The sequence below is a fragment of the Rutilus rutilus genome (genome assembly GCF_951802725.1).
Source record: "Rutilus rutilus genome assembly, chromosome: 22".
Lineage (NCBI taxonomy): Eukaryota > Metazoa > Chordata > Actinopteri > Cypriniformes > Leuciscidae > Rutilus > Rutilus rutilus.
The window spans coordinates 1,613,300-1,632,278 of NC_140227.1; the positions used below are offsets into that span (position 1 = coordinate 1,613,300).

Consider the following 18,979-nt stretch of genomic DNA (forward strand, 5'->3'; position numbering starts at 1 on the left):
CAGATATTAAGATCAGTAGGGTGTCGAGTGCAGACGCCCCAGATAGTTAGGTTTAGGGAAAGAAATCCATGACACACGAAACAAAAGATGTGTAGCATCAACTGTCTAAATCCATTGATACAGTGTTCACAGTCAGTTACTCGTACTACATACATACAGTATGTGCATTATAGAATTGAAAACATTAAACCTTTTGCATATATTGAACTTTAAGACCTGGATGGGATTCCAATACCGAACACACAATGCCTAAGCCAGACTATCCTGTGAACAAAACTTAAACGCAAAGTATTTATTAATACAAGCAGCTGCTAGCCAAATACATAGATGAAAAATACATTTCTGTTGTCAATATTTGAATACAACTTTCACAATTACTTGAAATGAATCGAAACCTCTGGATATTTTTGTCTGCAAAGGCGTAAGTAACCCCAGAGCAAGAACTACAGGTGAAATATACACTGGATCATTAAAATGACTGTAGAATTGGACGAGGACAGGAACCCTGACACACACATGAGAAGCACAACAAACAGACGAGCTGACATCCGAACCGGTGTGAACGGAGGAATAAAATCATGGTGAGCGCTCAAACCAGCGGTAAAGTGAAAGCAGGTTACCTTTGGTCTGGTTGTTCTCCATATTTCCATCCTGCATTTTACCTAAGATGAAGGCATCCACACACACAGGACAAAAATAACAGAAAGCAGACGATAAAACATTCATCACATGGACATTACAGTGAAATCAAATTAAAAAAGGAAGACAGAGAATGAGTAATTTATCAACATCATTGTGAGTCACATATACGTAACACAGAATTGATTTATAATGGAGTTCTGAGGTGTATTATGGCTTTAAATCAGATGCAGCGTAAGCTACCATCCACATATAGATGTTGAATAAATAAAATAGCATGTGTTTTGATGCACTGTGTTGATTTTTGAAGTATATGCAATATGTGTGTTTGTTAGAACAAAAATGGATGTTCTGTTGTGTGTTTTCATGTCACTTTGACAGGAGTGCCATGGAATATCTAATATGTATACATCGCTTTACACTCATTATATCTTGGTTTGTCACTATGATTTGTCATAAAGGAAGAATTGGGAAGCAGTCGTTCAGAAGATATTCCATGGAGGATAAATGGAAGAGAAACACTCAACACAATGAAGGACAAGAGAAACAGCACGACTCTACTGGACATGCGGGAAGAAGGACTGCTACAGAACAGCCATGCAACAGCACAGGAGGATCGGGAAAACGGATCTATCCCATCACACGAATACACGTGCAACTGCATGGGTACTCTAGTGTGGGAACACTTGTCTTAAACACGGCCGAAATGTTCAGGAAATAATCTATCAATCTAGGGTTTGGAGTCAAGAACTGGTTCTTATTCAGAGCTAGTTTCATAAAAAAAAAAATAATAATAAAAAAAATAAAAAAAAAAATAAAAAAAATTAAATTAAATTAAATTAAATTAAATTAAATTAAATTAAATTAAATTAAATTAAATTAAATTAAATTAAATTAAATTAAATTAAATTAAATTAAATTAAATTAAAAAATGAACATACCAAAAGCAAATAAATTTCCTATCGATTGCTTTGAAGAAAAGTAATTTGCATTTATTGTATTGGGGAATTTAACTTAACAAGTTCGAAATATAGTAACATTAACTTGTATTTTACTAATTGATATGTGTGTGTGTGTGTGTGTGTTGGAATATTTACACACATGTATATTGTATGTATCTCTTACTGTAAAAATACTGTAGTATTATTGTACACTACGGTTCGAAAGTTTGTGGGCGGGAAAATTCTTTAATATTTTTGAAAGAATCTCTTCTGCTCACCAAGGCTGCATTTTTTGATCAAAAATACAGTAAAAGTAGTAAAATATTATTGTAATGTAAATCAGCTGTTTTCTATGTGAATATACAGTAAAGTGTAATTTATTCCTGTGATCAAAGCTGAATGTTCAGCATCATTACTCCAGTCTTCAGTGTCACATGATCCTTCAGAAATCACTCTAATATGAGGATTTGATGATCAAGAAACATTTATGATTATTATCAGTGTTGAAAACAGTTGTGCTGCTGCAGATTTTTGTGGAAACCGTCATACATTTTATTTTTCAGGATTCTTTGATGAATAGCAAGTTCAAAAGAACAGCATTTATTTGAAATAGAATCATTTTGTAACATTATGAATGTCTTTACTGTAACTTTTGATCAATTTAATGCATCCTTGCAACAGTTTAACAATTAAATACTAATGGGATATTGTTGTAGAATCACACATTTAAACTATAATTCGTATCAAATACACTCCAATCATAAATTGTATTCCAACACACCAAAGACACAACAAGTCATGATTTTCTTTCTGAATTGTAAATTTACCCACTAAAACTAAATCACGTATTTAATTTGTGCTTAAGTTCCGGTAATAGTCATGTGGCCTATTTCAACCAATGGGACGATCCACATTGTGTATCTGCTGCTGGCATCCGTAACAATAAAGGAACGAAAAGGGTAGAAGAAGGAAGAGAACAATAAAGGAGTTAGCGATCAGAGGGTTCATGCACTGAGAGGACAGGATAGGAAGATCGATGCCTTGTACAAATACCCACACTTGCGGTCGTTGCTCTCGACCACTCGTCTCCTTGCATGACGTATTTCCTCTATTTAGGCATAAAGACTGCAAGTGTGTGTAGAACTTTTGATTATTCGATGGGACACACTTACAGTCTTGCAAAAAGTAGCTTTTATTCATTATTTGAAATACTTTGCATTTTAAAATAAACTTCTACATGTCTGTTCAGCAGTCGCTATATATCTATCAGAAGACACTCATTTAAAATTGTGGCGATAAAAGTGATAAAAACAGTTGCAAATGTTGTACAGAATAGGCCTACACATTCCATACTCATCTTTGCACCAATAAAACGTGCAACACTTTATGATTTCACCACCAAATGATATGCACTAATTCATTTAAATTACAAAAAAAATGTTTTCCTCAACATCTCGTGATTTCGGGGCACATGAGTTTCTGAACATAATGCATGATGGGATACGCTTAGCCTCAAATACGGTGGGTTTAGTGTGCATTAAGGGCACTTTGGCATTTTTAAGACAAGGGACAGTCTTGCGCACGCACTTACTGTCACGTGCACACGCTCTCAAGTGGCCAAGACCGCAAGTGTGGGTATTTGGACAAGGCAATAGACAACTGGAGAAGGAGAGGCGGAGCCAGTGAGTGACGGACAGCGAAGGCCTGCTCAACCTACCATTGACTAGGCTGGTATTACCAGGGGCATTTGCGCTTGCCGCACCATCGGTAGCTATAGTCGCGATGGGGTGTGAGGAGGGATGCGAGCAGTCTAGCCGTAATAATGAACAAAAGTAGCATGGTTATCACCATTAGTACTCTCTCAATACACTGCTGTCAACAGAAAGGTGACTTTAAAAGAATGACATCGATGGGAAGAAACACTGCAACATAAGACAGGTTACACATAATATGGCAGACGAAAAGTCGAGGCACAAAACTACACAATGATCGATGGCACAAAACTCTAGAGCTCCAATTGCTATTTACACAACCAATCACGGTAAGAACAGGTGATTCAAAAAATGAATAAAACAACCAAATTAAAAGCATGCTTCAAAATCAAATCCAAGTGCTTCAAATACAACAGTAGGGTGTCAGACTACGAGGCTACGAAACCGTGATCAATCTGATATCATCAATCTATCCGGCCTTGAGGGAATCACCCGTCCATCACAACCTCCCGATCGTCGTCTATGCGGGATCATGGATGCGATGCATTTCTTTGAATACTTAAAAAGAGCTTCTTTTTAAGTGAAAGATCACGGTTGCTAAAGCAGGGTTCGGGAGGGAAGAGCAGGTTTAGTGGGGTAGTAAAAGAGCGTGTCCTCGGGTACAGAGATGTATACTGTACCTGCCAGCTGATGGCCGTCCTCCAGAGCCTGACCTGTGGCAGTTTGCAGAACAACAAACACATAAGCCTTATGCTGACAAACAGCACACGCTACCCAACCAGAAACAGCACTTGAAGTAGCCACTGTGTGCACACGAAAAAACAGGGGCACGTTCTACCCAAAAGCAGTGTCTGATTGAGGGAAAAAGAGCGGCACGTTTTGATTGATACTTTATTTGCTGACCAGCATGTGGGTGATTGACAGGGTGCTGCTGGAATCCAATCGTAACAGCACGCGCGATTCGAGATATCAAACCTGTGGAATGAGTTACGCATCGTACTTTAAAGGGGTCATGAACTGAGAAATAACTGACATTTAAGAGGTCATCATACATACAAGTTTCAGATCTAGTCCAAAATCAGCTTTTATTGAAACCGAGCCCAGAGAACGACTCGTTGTGGAATGTGCCGATTTATGGCGTAATAGATAGTTGAAAGACTTTGGCCCCGCCCACTGGTGAGTTAGTGAGATGACGAGCAATACAGGATCACTGACTGGACTAAAAATAAAATTACCTTCCAAAGGATCCTAATGTTAGGAATGTGGTTATTTTATTTATTTTCAACAATGTGAATGTCTCAGTTGAGCATTATTGTTTGTTCACTGTCGATTCTTTGGCAAATCAGTCACAATTTCGGCGCAGGCTTTGCAAACAGACTTTTATGACATGGACTCGACAGTAATGCATGTAGCATTAGCATCATGTTGTCCATGAAATTGTGACTGATTTGCCAAAGAATCGACAGTGAACAAAAAAATAAATGCCTAACTGAGACATTCACAGTAACCGTGTTCATTCTAATGCCTGATCTGTGACCAGTGATTTCTGATTTGTAATGATTCATGTACAGTCCGATGATTTTTGTCTATGTGCCAGTAAATTAAACCAGTGAGTGACTTAATGGTCAACTTCACAAGATTTCTCTTAGCAGGATGAAAATAATCTGTTATTTAAACTGTGATTAAATGATAAACAGAAAGTGATCAGAGAACGCTCCTTTTGCAATCACTGTTGAGCTGTCAATCAAACACCGCGAGTTTATCAGGACTCGCGCCAAAACTCCTGTTATAACAAAGTCTGGTTATAATCAACAAATCTTTTTTTTTTTTTTTTTATTGTGTTTGCACTGTTAGTTATGATAAAAGCATTCGTTAGTGTGCAGAAACCGAGTTGCAAAGACGAGATCACTGCATTCATACGCTTAGCATGTCTGTGATTGGCTACATGCTCATCCACTGCAACCTTTCATGCCACAATCTAAGTATAATGCTATAGATATGAATATAATGCTATAATCAACACTTTTCACGATTAGTTAACCTTGAGAGCTGTAATAGTAAAAACGTGCTAAAAGTTATCGAAAGAGTTCCACATGTGATACTGTTAGAGATGTTAGCCAATAACAGCAGTGGGCGTTTCCACTGAAGTCTCACAGCCAATCTCAGCAGTGGGCGTTTCTCTGAAGTCTCACAGCCAATCACAAGCAGTGGACGTTTCTCTGAAGTCTCACAGCCAATCACAGCAGTGGACGTTTCTCTGAAGTCTCACAGCCAATCACAGCAGTGGGCGTTTACACTGAAGTCTCACAGCAGACACGCCCCTTCAAACAGAGCGTTCAAATCAGAGGCTAAAATCAGGGTCGGAAAAATGCCTTTTATTTCTAACTTATGACCATTTTTGATGTGAAAGCCAGGAAACATTCTAAAATAAAATAAAATAAAATAAGGCAATTCATGACCCCTTTAATACTTTGGGTTAAAGGTTTGTTCAAACCATGAAATACGAGCAATAGTAAATACACGACTGGGCAGACGTTTGGAAAAAAATCATAATTATTCCAAACTATTCTGACAGTTGTGCTAAAACAGGGTGAGTTTTATCAATTATAAACTGTGTTTTCACACATACTAAACTGTGTTTAGTATGCTTTATAATGTTCTTTTCCCCCAGTCTCCTGTTTTTTTATAGCTTTACAAAGATCTGCTGATATAAGAAAAAGGTTTATGCGATAATAACAACATTAACTGGCAGGAATGAATGTTGATCCCCGTACAGAAGTGTTGGTGTAATGCAGCTCTGCTGAGGTTCTGTCAGGCTGAGCTTTAGTTACGCACCTTTCTTCTCTTTTTTCTCCTCCTCCTCTCCACCAGCACCGAGCAAAGTGAAGATGATCCCGGTCTGAGAGTTCACCCCGACAGCCATGACCACCATCCGACCCGAGCCCTCCATCACATGCGTGCCTGGGGATTCAGTAACGGCAGAGTAAGTCATGGAGAAACTGTAAGTAATAGCAGGCCTGACGCTCTCACCTCTGCACAACTGACACAATGTGTGATCTCATAGATGACTGCTGTCTGACAACACCAATCCCTCACACACACACACACACACACACACCTGACTGTAGAAGTGAGAACTGACTCATTCATCAAAGCTAATTGATAGAGTTTATGCTCTCAAATGTTAAATTAAACACCGAACAGACAACTGCTTGTCATTTTTGTCCTTTTCAATATAAAGTTGTAGAATCAAAGTACATTAAAAGAGTGCATGACAATAAATGATGTGGTTGGCACTGAATAGCATAACTAATAAATATGTTTAAATTATTAGCGGTAACACTTTACAACAAGGTCGCATCGCATTTGTTAACATTAGTTAGTTAATGCATTACATAAACGAAGCAATGGATTTTTTACAGCATAGTTTAAAAAGTAGATTTGATCATTGTTTGTTCATGTTAAATCACAGTGCATTAACTTACGTTAACAGATACAACTTTTGATTTGTAAAATTATTATCTGTTGAAATTAACATTTAAAAAAAAGAGTATTAAATACTGTAGAATTATTGGTTATTTTTAGTTCATGTTGACTAATTTAGTTAACTCATTTTAACAAATGAAACCTTAACATGAAGCTAGTTTCTAATTCAAACACATCAAATAACAGATTTCCATCCGTCCCATCTTAACCTGCGTCAAACAAACATAATCATGCAATGTTTTCATTCAGACCTAATCTGTTGGATTGATATTTAATTCAATATTTTGTTAATTAATAATTCTATTTCTATTCTATTTAATTCTATTCTATTAAAATATAATTCTTAATTGTGGCCCACATTTTGCACAAAACATTGTTACCACATAAATTAACATAAATTAAAAAAAAAGAATCCTCAAAATAATGACATAGAAAGTGCCATTTTTGGGTACTTTCTAAAGCATGATGGGAAAATAAGTAAATAATATAACATTAAACACTTTCTAAAGGATAAGCACCTCCTTTTAATGACTACTTGTTAAAAATAATTTAGCCTATTTTGCCTGTGTTGATCGATTTGACTTTTTCTGATCAGTAAAAAAAAAAAAGGTGGATGTCGAACTTCAATACTTATTATGTGTAAAAGAGCACAACAAAGTGAACACTGTGAAAGTAAAATATAGTAGTAAAGAGGGATTCACCAGAGAGAAGCATGGGGTCTTTATCTGCAGCTTTGCGCACGTGGTCGGATTCTCCCGTCAGAGAACTCTCATCGATCTTCAGATCGTTGCCTTGTATCAAGACCCCGTCCGCTGGGAGCAGGTCACCTGAGCACAGGAAGGGCTAGCAATTTAACATGTACATTTTGTAGAATTAATAAGAAAGAAAAAAAATACAAAACATGCCTCACCAAACCACACCAACCGCAAAAAAAAATGAGGCGCTTTCCATACAGGAACACGTAATGAAACTTGATACATCAGAAAAGAACAGCATCTTAAAGGAGTAGTTCACTTCAGAATTCAAATTTCCTGATAATTTACTCTCCCCCATGTCATCTAAGATCTTCATGTCTTTCTCTCTTCAGTGGAAAAGAAAATAAGGTTTTTGAGGAAAACATTCCAGGATTTTTCTCCATATAGTGACTTCAATGAGGTCCAGATGTGAGTTTCAGTGCAGCTTCAAAGTCTCGACACGATCCAGCCGAGGAATAAGAGTCTTATCTAGACAAACCAGCGCACATTTTATAACAAAATTAAACATTTATATACTTTTAACCACAAAAGCTGGTCTTGCACTAGCTGTGATGCAACACACATCGTGTAATCAGGTTGAAAGGTCAAGCGTGACGTAGGCGGAAGAACAGACCTAGTGTTTGCAAAGCCAACGTGCAAAGAATAAGTCAAACGGCATTTACAATAAATAAATAAATAAAAGGTGAAACAACGATGTCGGACAATTTTGAAGTTTTTCACCCTACCCAAAATTTTTTAACATGATTACGTAATGTGTGTCGCATCACAGCTAGTGCAAGACGAGCATTTGTGGTTAAAAAGTATATAAATGTTTAATTTTTTTATAAAATGTCTGATGGTTTGTCTAGATAAGACTCTTATTCCTCGTCTGGGATCGCGTCGAGACTTTGAAGCTGCACTGAAACTCACATCTGGACCTTCGACCCGTTGGACCCCATTGAAGTCACTATATGGAGAAACATCCTGGAATGTTTTCCTCAAAAACCTTATTTAATTTTCGACTGAAGAAAGAAAGACATGAAAATCTTGCATTACGTGGGGGAGAGTAAATTATCAGGAAATTTTAATTCTGAAGTGAGCTACTCCTTTAAAAGTTCAGCACTCATTATGGTGCGATATGTTTTTTTTAAAAAAAAACATGATATTCAAAGTAACTTATAGCAAGTGTTCAGCTTAACTTGATAAATCCAACGGTCAAGAGCACAACGGGGATAAAACTGTTTCTGAACACAGGCAGCCACTCAGCAATGGAGCATATTTCAGAATCTAATCTCCAAAAGCTCTTCTTAGTGCCTTTGTGTTCCTTCCAACAATTCCTTCAGTTTCTCCAAACAACAAGTCTGGATCAATATCGCTGTCTCCAAAGAATTCCAAAGTTGATCCTCTAAGATGGCACATGTCAAGCATTTCACAGCAGAATCTCTCTCCAATTACTATGAGTGTTCAGCCCTAACTAAGTCAAAATCAAAATGACAAGAATAGCAGTGTGTTGTGCAACAATAGGCAACACTATATTGTAGGTGTTCCCCAGGGTTCGGTATTGGGCCCTTCTGCTGTTTTATATATCAAAAATGTGTTTTCGTTCAGAGATAATTTTGCTTTCATTTTCCATCTTTGCAATGCATCATATCATCTCCCACACATGTTCAAAAATAACGGTAAGCTACTGGTAACCACCGCTGTACTAGTCAAGGAGATGGAGCCCCTTTTCCAGCTCACCCACGGGATCCCTCCATCACTGTCAACTCATGCATTATCTGCCTCCCACTCGTTCAGGAGATCCGAAACAACATCCAGAACCCCTCCAACACCGCAGAACCAGCACAGCACTTGTCTGATAACATCTCCAGAGAATAAAGTGGTGATCAGCTTGACCAACTCTCATAATCAAACTGTAAATTAATGACACAGATCAGTCTTGCTTCATTGCACAGCAATGCTGTCCGGTCAAGCTTTAAAGCTCTCTAGATAACGCTCCACTTCATTAATAGATTTCAGATTATATATGGGTGAACCTTTAAAACTACAAATCTTGAATTTCATCTTTGTTAATACATTTATACATTTATACATTGACACGTCCATGGATTTATTTTAATCGAGATTTAAGGATATGAATGCGTGTATTGTAGATTAACTTTACCTTTATGTCTTCAATAATAAATGGTTCAATAGTGTGAAATATTAATTGTACATATATCCCATGTACTGTTGTCTCTTAATTAATATGTGTGTTCATAAAAGTGGCATGAATGATAATTATAAAAGAATGAGCTCAATAATGTTTCAAATAGTTTTAGATGGAGTTTAGCATGTCACGCTGTGGGAAATGTCAAGTTCTCAAAAATATTAAATGTCAAACTTATTATTTATTACTTATTATTACATTATAAACTGTAAGAAAAAAAAAAAAAAAACACAATAATTTGTCCACAAACACTGTGTTAAGTAACACACACTCAAAGCAACCGGACGTAACACAGTGTTTCGCAAATGATTTGTAATTTGTAAATAGTTGTCATGTCCGGTTGCTTTGAGTGTGTGGTACATAACTATTTACAAATACCAAATCATTTGCGATATATCAAAGTGCAAAATAAAATCCCGCTGATTGTAACACTTTAATAAATGCATTATATTGGGGAAATGAAATAGTCTGAATAATGGGTCCAAATTTAACCTTTGAACTCAAGTAATTAGAGAGACACAATAAAAAAAAATCAAAGATGCCCCTAATATGTCTTTATAATCTAGAATCAATCTTTCATTTTTCTTTAAAATCACCCCAGAAGACAGAAAAGTTCCTCTATAATTGAAGAATCACCACATATATTCTCCTCTGTTACTTCAATCATGGCATCTTAGTCTCCAGTTTTATCAAGTTCATTGATATGACAATGTTACTGGGTCTCGGCTCAAACATTTACAGACATAAACAGTGATGAAAGACAAAATATTAAATGCCATGGATGAATATTTATTGAGTAATCCACTATTTTGTAGAGGGGGGGTCAAAATGACAATTGTCACCTGAGATTTGGAGTCAAATTACAGGAGCGTAAAAAATAACTTTAGAAAGATGGCAGCATCATTATATTATTTGTACACACAGATAGGAAGATAGGATGCATTATATACCAATGGTGATACTCGAAAAGTAATAAACATATCTCACTATGTTTTTAGATTCCAGTTCTTAAAATGTTCTTTTGGCATCTTCATTTTAAGCCTCTCTATGGTTAAATCCCAGAGATATGGGGATCTCAATGCGGCTCCATGAGTAAATTGTTAAACTGCACACATATTCAGTGGTCGAAATCCAAACGTGGGTCACTTATCAAAGTGTAAAGTAAACAGATTTAACGTATAGACCTACCAGTCTCTGTGTAAAAATAAAATAATGATGCTGCCATCTTTCTAAAGTCATTTTACGCTCCTGTAATTTGACTCCAAATCTCAGGTGAAAATTATCATTTTGACCCCCATGTACAAAATAGTGAATTAGTGAATAAAGAACTAAGAATTTAGTGAATTATTTCTCCTTGCCATTTAATATTTGGGCTTCCATCACTATTAATGTTTGTCGGGCGGCTTCTCGCCCTGCGGGACCATCTTACAACAAATACTGAATCTGACTATTTAAATGTTGAGCAAGCAATCTCATTGGCTGGCCAATTGGCCAATCAGCTTGTGGCATGTAGTAAATAATGTGCTTGCTAACAGCCTTATCAGAGACCTGTTATACATATAAGAGGGATAAGAAAGAACTTGGGGACACATACCATACTTGATTTGTGCGATATCTCCAACGACGATATCCGACACGGGGAGCTGTATGACCTGTCCTCCTCGCACCACCTGGAACTTCTGCTCCTGCTCGATGCGGCTCTGTAAACCCCTGAACTGCTTCTCTTTGCTCCAGTCGTTGAAGGCCGTGACCAGAACAACACACACCACTGAGAGTAAGATCGCAGCTCCCTCGATCCAGCCGGCCTCGGCCTCCCCTTCGTCCTCGGCTCCGGCGGCCGCTGTCCCGCACGCTGGAGAGAGAGAGCATCAGCAGCGCTGTCAATCATCCGGTTTTAGATTAGACATAGCCTTGTGTATTTTTTTATATTTTTATATTCATTGTTCATGTATTTTATTGTTTGTAAGGTGTCCTTCAGTGTGTCTTGAAAGGAGCCCATAAATAAAATGAATTATTATTATTAACATTTAAACTCTCTGCTGAAAACACACTGTATAAATCCAGCTGTTTTTGTTTTTGTGGAGAGTGTCACTTCTCACGCCACTTCTTGCAAACTTTATTTCTTTATTAAAAAAAAAAAAAACAGACAGCCTTTAGCTCTTTCTTTTATAATTCTTATTCATTCTTTTCTTATAAGCTCATATTAATTGTGAATACATGGAATGTTTTCAATACTTTTGACAACAGGACCGTTTCAAACGAACGAGAGAAGAGTGAAAAGTGAAAAGATTAAAAGAAAAGGTGATCAGTTGCAGCACTTATAAAACAATCGTGTCCGTTTGAATCCATAAATATCTCGATTGAAAACAAAGTTCATGGACCTAAATAAGTTGTCTGAAATAAAATAACTACTTTTCTATGAGAACATAAAAATATTCACCTCATCCGCTTGTTTATTTGTTCATTCCTTTGTTTGGTCCGCCACAGTATTCTGAGTTGTGTCATTAGTATTTAAAATGCACACAAATATCCACATAAACTAATGAATGCTAAACCCAGAATATCAGATTAATGAAACAGATTTTACATTATAGGAATTGTTCACCCAAAAATGAAAAATCTGTCCAACCTGTATGAATTTTTGTTTCTCTTTGTTATTTTAGTTTCATTATATTTTTATTTATATTTTGAATTAGCTTGACGTTTTATATTTTTAGTTTTCAAGATCATTTTAGTTTATTTTTCTAGTGCGTTTGTCATTTTATTAGCTTTTTTCTACATTTGTGTTTAATTTATTTTTATTTCAGTTTGAGTTTTTAGGTTTAATTTTTCCAGTTAATAATTTTAGTGCTTCAACTTATTTCAGTTTATTGGCAAGGCAATTTTCTAATTTGCATTTAGTTAAAGTTTTTCAACTAATATTTACATTTCATTTGATTTCAGCTGTATTTCAATGAGCATAAATGTTATTAATAGCTTTATCTCTATAATAACCCTGAACACATCAGCAAAAATGCAGTGTGATCATGTGAGATTTCCTGAAGTGGAGATATTCTGCTTCTGTCTTCCACAGAGCTCATCTTTGAACAACAAAATGGTGTGGAATTGATGACAGAATTTCAATGAATTCTGCGAACTGTCCCTTTAAATGCTAATGATTATTCGGCAGATCCAGTGTTGGCTGATCTCAGATCAGGGCTATTTTTAGGCTCTGCAGTGCGGACCCTCCTCGGCTCTAGATCCTTCATTTGATTCGGCTCCTCTGCAGTGAAACCTCTTCATTCTGTGTGTAGAGTGTGTGTAGTGTGTGTGTGTGTGTGTGTGTGTGGAGCTGTCCGCGGTGCTGAAGTGTTAGATAACAGCTCGTGACACACTGGTGCCGCAACACTCTCCTCAACACACTCCACCGAAACGGCCCGTTCTGCAGGAGACGCTTTCTCACGCTTGCTGATTTTATGCAAATTTTGTCAAATTTGGACAAATGTGCAGTTCTGCATTTGAACTGTTTCTGATTTTCCGGCTTAAGCTGTCATTTGAGCTAGTATTTTCACTTCAAACGATGTTGTTCTTCCTGTTTTCCAGGACAAATATCTAAACATTCTTCAGTCGAGATACATTTACTGGAGAAGCAACATGATTCTGAAGCTGAAAATACTGAATTATTGTAGATGAATATGCTTTCACTGTCACTGACTAGATATATTTATAATAATGTAGGACACTTTTACTGGTAACATCAGACATCTGCCATTATCAGGACACACACATATTCCCACATTGCATTATTATACATTATATTCAACATTATATAGTAGTTTAATGTAGTACTGACACTAAAACTGTGTGAACTATCCATAATACATGTTGCATTTTTGTACTGCCATATATTGTGACATGATATATTGTTACACCCCTAGTCATTTTGCTTCTCCAGTAAATGTATCTTGATTTAGAAGAACATATAAGAAAAATATCCTGACTGAGCTTAAAGAAATAGATTAACAAAAAAACATAATACATCCACTTGTTGGCTGTGTTTTCTCATGGTAGACAAAAGTAGACATATTTGAATGATTTTTTGTCTTATGGACTTCCTTTTTTACGCTGGTTTCCTCAGGCTGAGGAGTGAATGATGCAGTGTGAGCATTAATGATCTTCACGATGAATCTCAGGCCTCAGATGTTCAGTTCTCGGTGAGATTCTCCCTGTATGGATCTGGATGGAGCCTGTGCTTATCTCGCATGTGGGAGATTCTGTGAGAGTGTAATTCAGTGTGAACGTCAGGGATGTCTGGACACACGGAGCGATCCATCTCTCTTACACACACAGCGCCAGTCTCCATTAAAACCAGAACAAGTGTCACAGATCTCAGATGTAAGAGCGACGCCGGTGGAGCCATTCAGCTCATTTGACCCTGTATGCAGATTCAATATGATATAAAATACAACAAAATAGCATTCAGCTGTGATGCATGTTGGACAAAGCATCCGTACTGCATATTCATTTATGATATTGTGCCAGATAGATTCATATAATCACAGAATCTGATCATAATTCCAGCTAAAACATCTCGACAGTGCATGCACATGATGAGTCTCTGCAAGAGTTAACATGCTCTTCTTCGCTCAGATCTACACCACTTCATCGCTCTGAACGCACTGGAATAAAAGATCATTTTCCATTCCTGGAGTAATTGAATTCTTTGAGCATTATCGTGATTGATAATACTTGCTCAGCATTCTTTTAGCTTCTTTATGCTGCTTTAATGGCTTTGTCTTCATTGCGCATTTTATGGGCCGCTGGTTTGATGTATGGCCTTCACCTAAAGGTTATTCTTCCAGCGCACACCTCATTAACTCTTCGCTCTCTGAATGCAGAGTCATGCTCGCTTTACTCGGAGACAAACGCTGACTGCTGATGGACTTTCTCAAAGTCAAGTGAAGAAAACATGTTTGGATATTTCATTCTGTGATCAATATGCAGGAGATCATCCACGGCTAGCTGTGATTTACACCATTGTAATGCAAGACTGCCTGAAGTGAAGCGAAGTGCATTCAGACGGTTTCATGCGCCGCTAGCCGAGGATTATCCCACTTATACAGAACCGTGGTCGTTCGCCCACATTGATGACTGGAAGAGTAAAGTTACGGCTCGCTAGATAGCATTCTGTCCGCTTTAAATCAGAAACTGATATAAAGTAGTGTGGTGCATTTATTTGAATTAATTATCTAAAGATAGTGAGAGAGAGAGAGAGAGAGAGAGAGAGAGTGTGTGTGTGAGAGAGAGAGAGAGAGAGAGAGAGAGAGAGAGGGAGAGAGAGAGAGAGAGCGAGAGAGAGAGAGAGAGAGAGAGAGTGTGAGAGAGAGAGAGAGAGAGAGAGAGAGAGAGAGTGTGAGAGAGAGTGAGAGAGAGAGAGAGAGAGAGAGAGATGCGTGTGTGAATTACCTGCATCTGTTCAGCATCTCTCTACTAAAAGTGAAGCTGTGAGTTTAATTACTTCAAAAACAGCAATATGTCTCATAACCAAGTCATAATAATAAGTCATTAATTGTAAAGAAAGATGCACAATCAATCAAAACCTCAGGACAGAAAAAAGTTGCAGCTGAAAAAGGTGTAGTATTGAAAATGAACACAGTCAGTATTTTCTGTGTAAATGTTGATAGTTGCTCTAATGTTGAAATATATATTTTCATGAACTGCTTCTAAACATTCGCCAGAACTAGACTAACTGCGGATGGACACTTTACACGCTCTTTTCCTGGTTATTAGACAGAATAAGACACGATGAGCACCAGATGTTGTGTCCAGAGGGAATGTTTGGAAGCTGACATCCACTAAAAACCACCTTGACATCAGTTGCTTAAAAGTCATTGTAATAATGTCTTCCAGAGTGAAGCTGAGGAGTATCTGAGTGCAGACCACGAGGTTTGGATTGTATGTGATGTCTGTGAGTATAACAGTGATGTAATGCTTCTGAAATGTATTGACCTGTACAGATGACCAGTGTTTGATATGTCCACTTCAAAGCATAGGAGAAGCTGTTTAACAGTGAATAAAACACCTTTAATCATTACTTTTCTGTCTTAATATTTGTTAATATTAACTAATCTTTACATTAAGGTGACAGTTTAGTCAAAATAAAAATGATGTCATAATTTGCTTTTTAAATATATATGTATATTTTTTCTTTTTCTTTTATATATTTTAAAGAATATTTCAAAATGTATTGATGATATGACGTTTCTTTTTAGAATATCTTCTTTTGTGTTCAACAGAACAAAGAGAGAGGTTTGGAACGACATGAATAAACTTTCCTTTAAACCAGGACTGGTGATAAAGTGGGTAAATTGGCGATAAATTGCCTTTAACCATAACCAGCGCCTCGGATTATTCCATAAGCAGACGATTCGCTGTACAACACGAGGAACACGTGTGTAATGATACTCACACTCGCTGCCCTCTCCAGGCGGCTGATAGAACGACAGACCCAGAGAGATCATGGCTGCGATTTCGAGGATGATGAGGGTCACGTCTTGTAACGCTTCCCATACTAACTGTAAAAAAGTTTTTGGCTTCTTTGGAGGTATAAGATTTTGCCCGAAGACTTCTTTTCTTTTATCCAGATCTGTGGCATCTCCAGTCAGACCTGTAAGGAAACACAAAGACAAACGTTACAACTCCACTCAAAAGACATAATACACACTGGAAAAAAAATAATAGTGTAGGATTTACAATTTTCATTTTATATTTCTTTTTTTTTTTTCTTTACATTGTCAGCGATAGTGTTGCTTCATTTACAGCCATACAGCCATTACAGTTTCATTTACATTTGACATTCCCAGTTTTCAGTGTGAATGAGATGCATTTCTCTCTATTGATGGTCCGTTGATTCTGACTAGGCAAACACACTCAAAAAAGCCAGCACACTCGTTCAATGCAAGATAAAAACACTGCTTTAATGAAAAGTGGCAAACGTTTTGGTCACATGTGACCTTTCTCAATGCCCAGTGCAGGAGTCACATGATTACATGATCACATGGTTAACCAAACTAGGGTGTACAAACAATCCAGAAACATATTTGAAGAACATGCATAATGAATGAAATGAGCTCTCTACACAATCCAATAAACATTTTCTTCAACTGATTCTGATTAAATCATATTTTCATGAGAAACACTTATACACTCTTTAAAGTGTGAAACAGCAGACTTACTGTGTAAATATATTTATAATATATCTAACTGTCTCTGCAATGAAACTGGCAGTGTCAGATATTTAAAGTACCTTTTCACATTGGTAAAGCATGGTGTAAACCTGTTTTCTTTTCAGTTCGTCTAAAGCTAATAATAATAATAATAATAATAATAATACTCCCCATAGAAAAAAAGAAAAGAAACAATTTTGTTTAAATAGTAACTTCGCTGAACCTCAGAGTGTTGATGTGCAGAAATATTATGGGTTTTATTCAATTTTACAGTTTGTTTGTGTTTTATTATTATTATTATTACTATTATAGTACATAACAGAAAATATGCATATTTTAAAAAAGACACTAAGGTATTTAAGTAAACTAAATTAAACATTGACCAACAAAACATTTATATTTTCACATTATTATGGGCCCTATCTTACACTCGGTGCAATGCAGCGCCAGGCGCGACGCAAGTGTGTTTTGCTAGTTTCAGCCCGACGCAGTTATCATTTTCACGTCCTGCGTCACGTAGTTTAAATAGCAAATGCCTTTGCTCCATCTGTGCACCCATGAACTGCTGGTCTGAGAACGAGTGTGTGTTCAGGCGCATTGTTGGAGCGTTGCTATTTTGAGGAACTGAAAGAGACTGAGCCATTGACCAACTGAAACCTGCTCTAAAGTCAATGGCACAATATCATTATTTTTGTTATTTAATGAGCGCATTAGTAATGTGCGCCTATAGACAGGTCCACAACGTGCTACACTCTGCTTATACACACACAGAGACACACAGCAGCACACAAACATGCCAAATATTTAAAATAAAAGGATTACAATGTAAAAGATTATTATTGTGTGCATAAAGATATGGTGAATCCGGCTTGTCCCGTAGATGTTCTGCTTGCGCACTTTTACCTTGCGCACGAGCAGATCCGTTTGCGCTCTGGAGACGCGTTCAGTCTTTCCACTATCATATTCCATCATGTAAATAGCGAATCCGCCATGGCACGAGCACAACTGGCATTTAAAGGGAATTGGAGAAGAGACTCTGATTGGTTTAACGCACGTAAATCCCAAAACACACCCATTACTCATTAAGAGAATAGGGACAACCCTTTTAGACCATGCACCGGGAGCGCCGACCATTTTTCCCGTCATTAAACAAGGAAAAGTGGATTTGGACACGCACTGAGTGAACTTGCGCCCTGCACTTTAGACCATGCGCTTAGGGCCCTAGAGCATGTTATAATATTATATGTTTAAGGTGAAGTTATAAAAAGCCATATACACATGAGCCAAAACATTATGAGCAGTCACAGGTGAAGAGAATATTGCTGATCATCTCCAAACAAAACCTCAAATTAAGGTCCGAGTATATTAGATGGTCAGCAAACAATCAGTTATCTTAATCAACAGGCTGGATGCGGGAGAACTGGCCAGGAATAAAGATCAGAACCACTTTGACAAGGAACAAAGTGTTCTGGCAAGAAGACTGGGTCAGAGTGTCTCTGAAACAACACGGCTTTTGGGTTGAGTCCCAGTCCATTTACCAACAGTGGTTGGAGGAGGGATAAACTAGAGATCTGCGCGGGAATTCTTTCCCACTCCCACCCGTTTCCTTTTCCCACTCCCACCCACAACATTCATGTTTTGCTTCACTCCCCTGCAAAAGCCCACAGGTAAACGTATGCATAGATTTGTTTCAGTAAGTCTATGAAATTTCCATGAAAATGAATGTGTCGCCTAGCCACAACCTACATAATATTTGCTCCTCAGTTTTGTTGTACATTAAACGGCATGCAATAATAAAATAGATTAAAAATAGATTGAAATTATTAAATGGACGACAATAAAGCTCTCCCTACAGCTACCCCTAATAACCGCTAAACACTTTATGATTAAACACACATTAGACTTTTTATTTCCACTTTTCAAAAAAAAAACTTCTTTTTTAATTTTTTTATAAATGCCTTTCCGATCTGATGTGATGGGAAAAGGAAGTAGAGCGAGTTCGGCAAAAAGAAGGATTCGATTTGCATTAAAACTTTCTGTCATGCGCCTTTCC

The 18,979-nt window shown here is 37.2% G+C and overlaps 1 protein-coding gene across 11 annotated transcripts in view; it reads right to left on the reverse strand.

Moving 5' to 3' along the window:
* The window catches only part of atp2b2 (ATPase plasma membrane Ca2+ transporting 2), a 193,273-nt gene that overhangs the window by 56,971 nt on the left and 117,323 nt on the right, over positions 1 to 18,979 (reverse strand). For 8 of the 11 annotated variants that reach the window (XM_084394805.1, XM_084394806.1, XM_084394803.1 and 5 more), the window contains exons 3-9: positions 16,170 to 16,367; positions 11,316 to 11,573; positions 7,480 to 7,605; positions 6,128 to 6,253; positions 3,973 to 4,005; positions 3,298 to 3,390; positions 621 to 662 (exon numbers count right to left, since the gene is read on the reverse strand). In XM_084394805.1, the coding sequence (XP_084250931.1) occupies positions 621 to 662; positions 3,298 to 3,390; positions 3,973 to 4,005; positions 6,128 to 6,253; positions 7,480 to 7,605; positions 11,316 to 11,573; positions 16,170 to 16,367 (876 nt within the window). The remainder of the gene's footprint in view (positions 1 to 620; positions 663 to 3,297; positions 3,391 to 3,972; positions 4,006 to 6,127; positions 6,254 to 7,479; positions 7,606 to 11,315; positions 11,574 to 16,169; positions 16,368 to 18,979) is intronic. The other 3 variants (XM_084394811.1, XM_084394804.1, XM_084394808.1) reach the window with 2 other exon arrangements.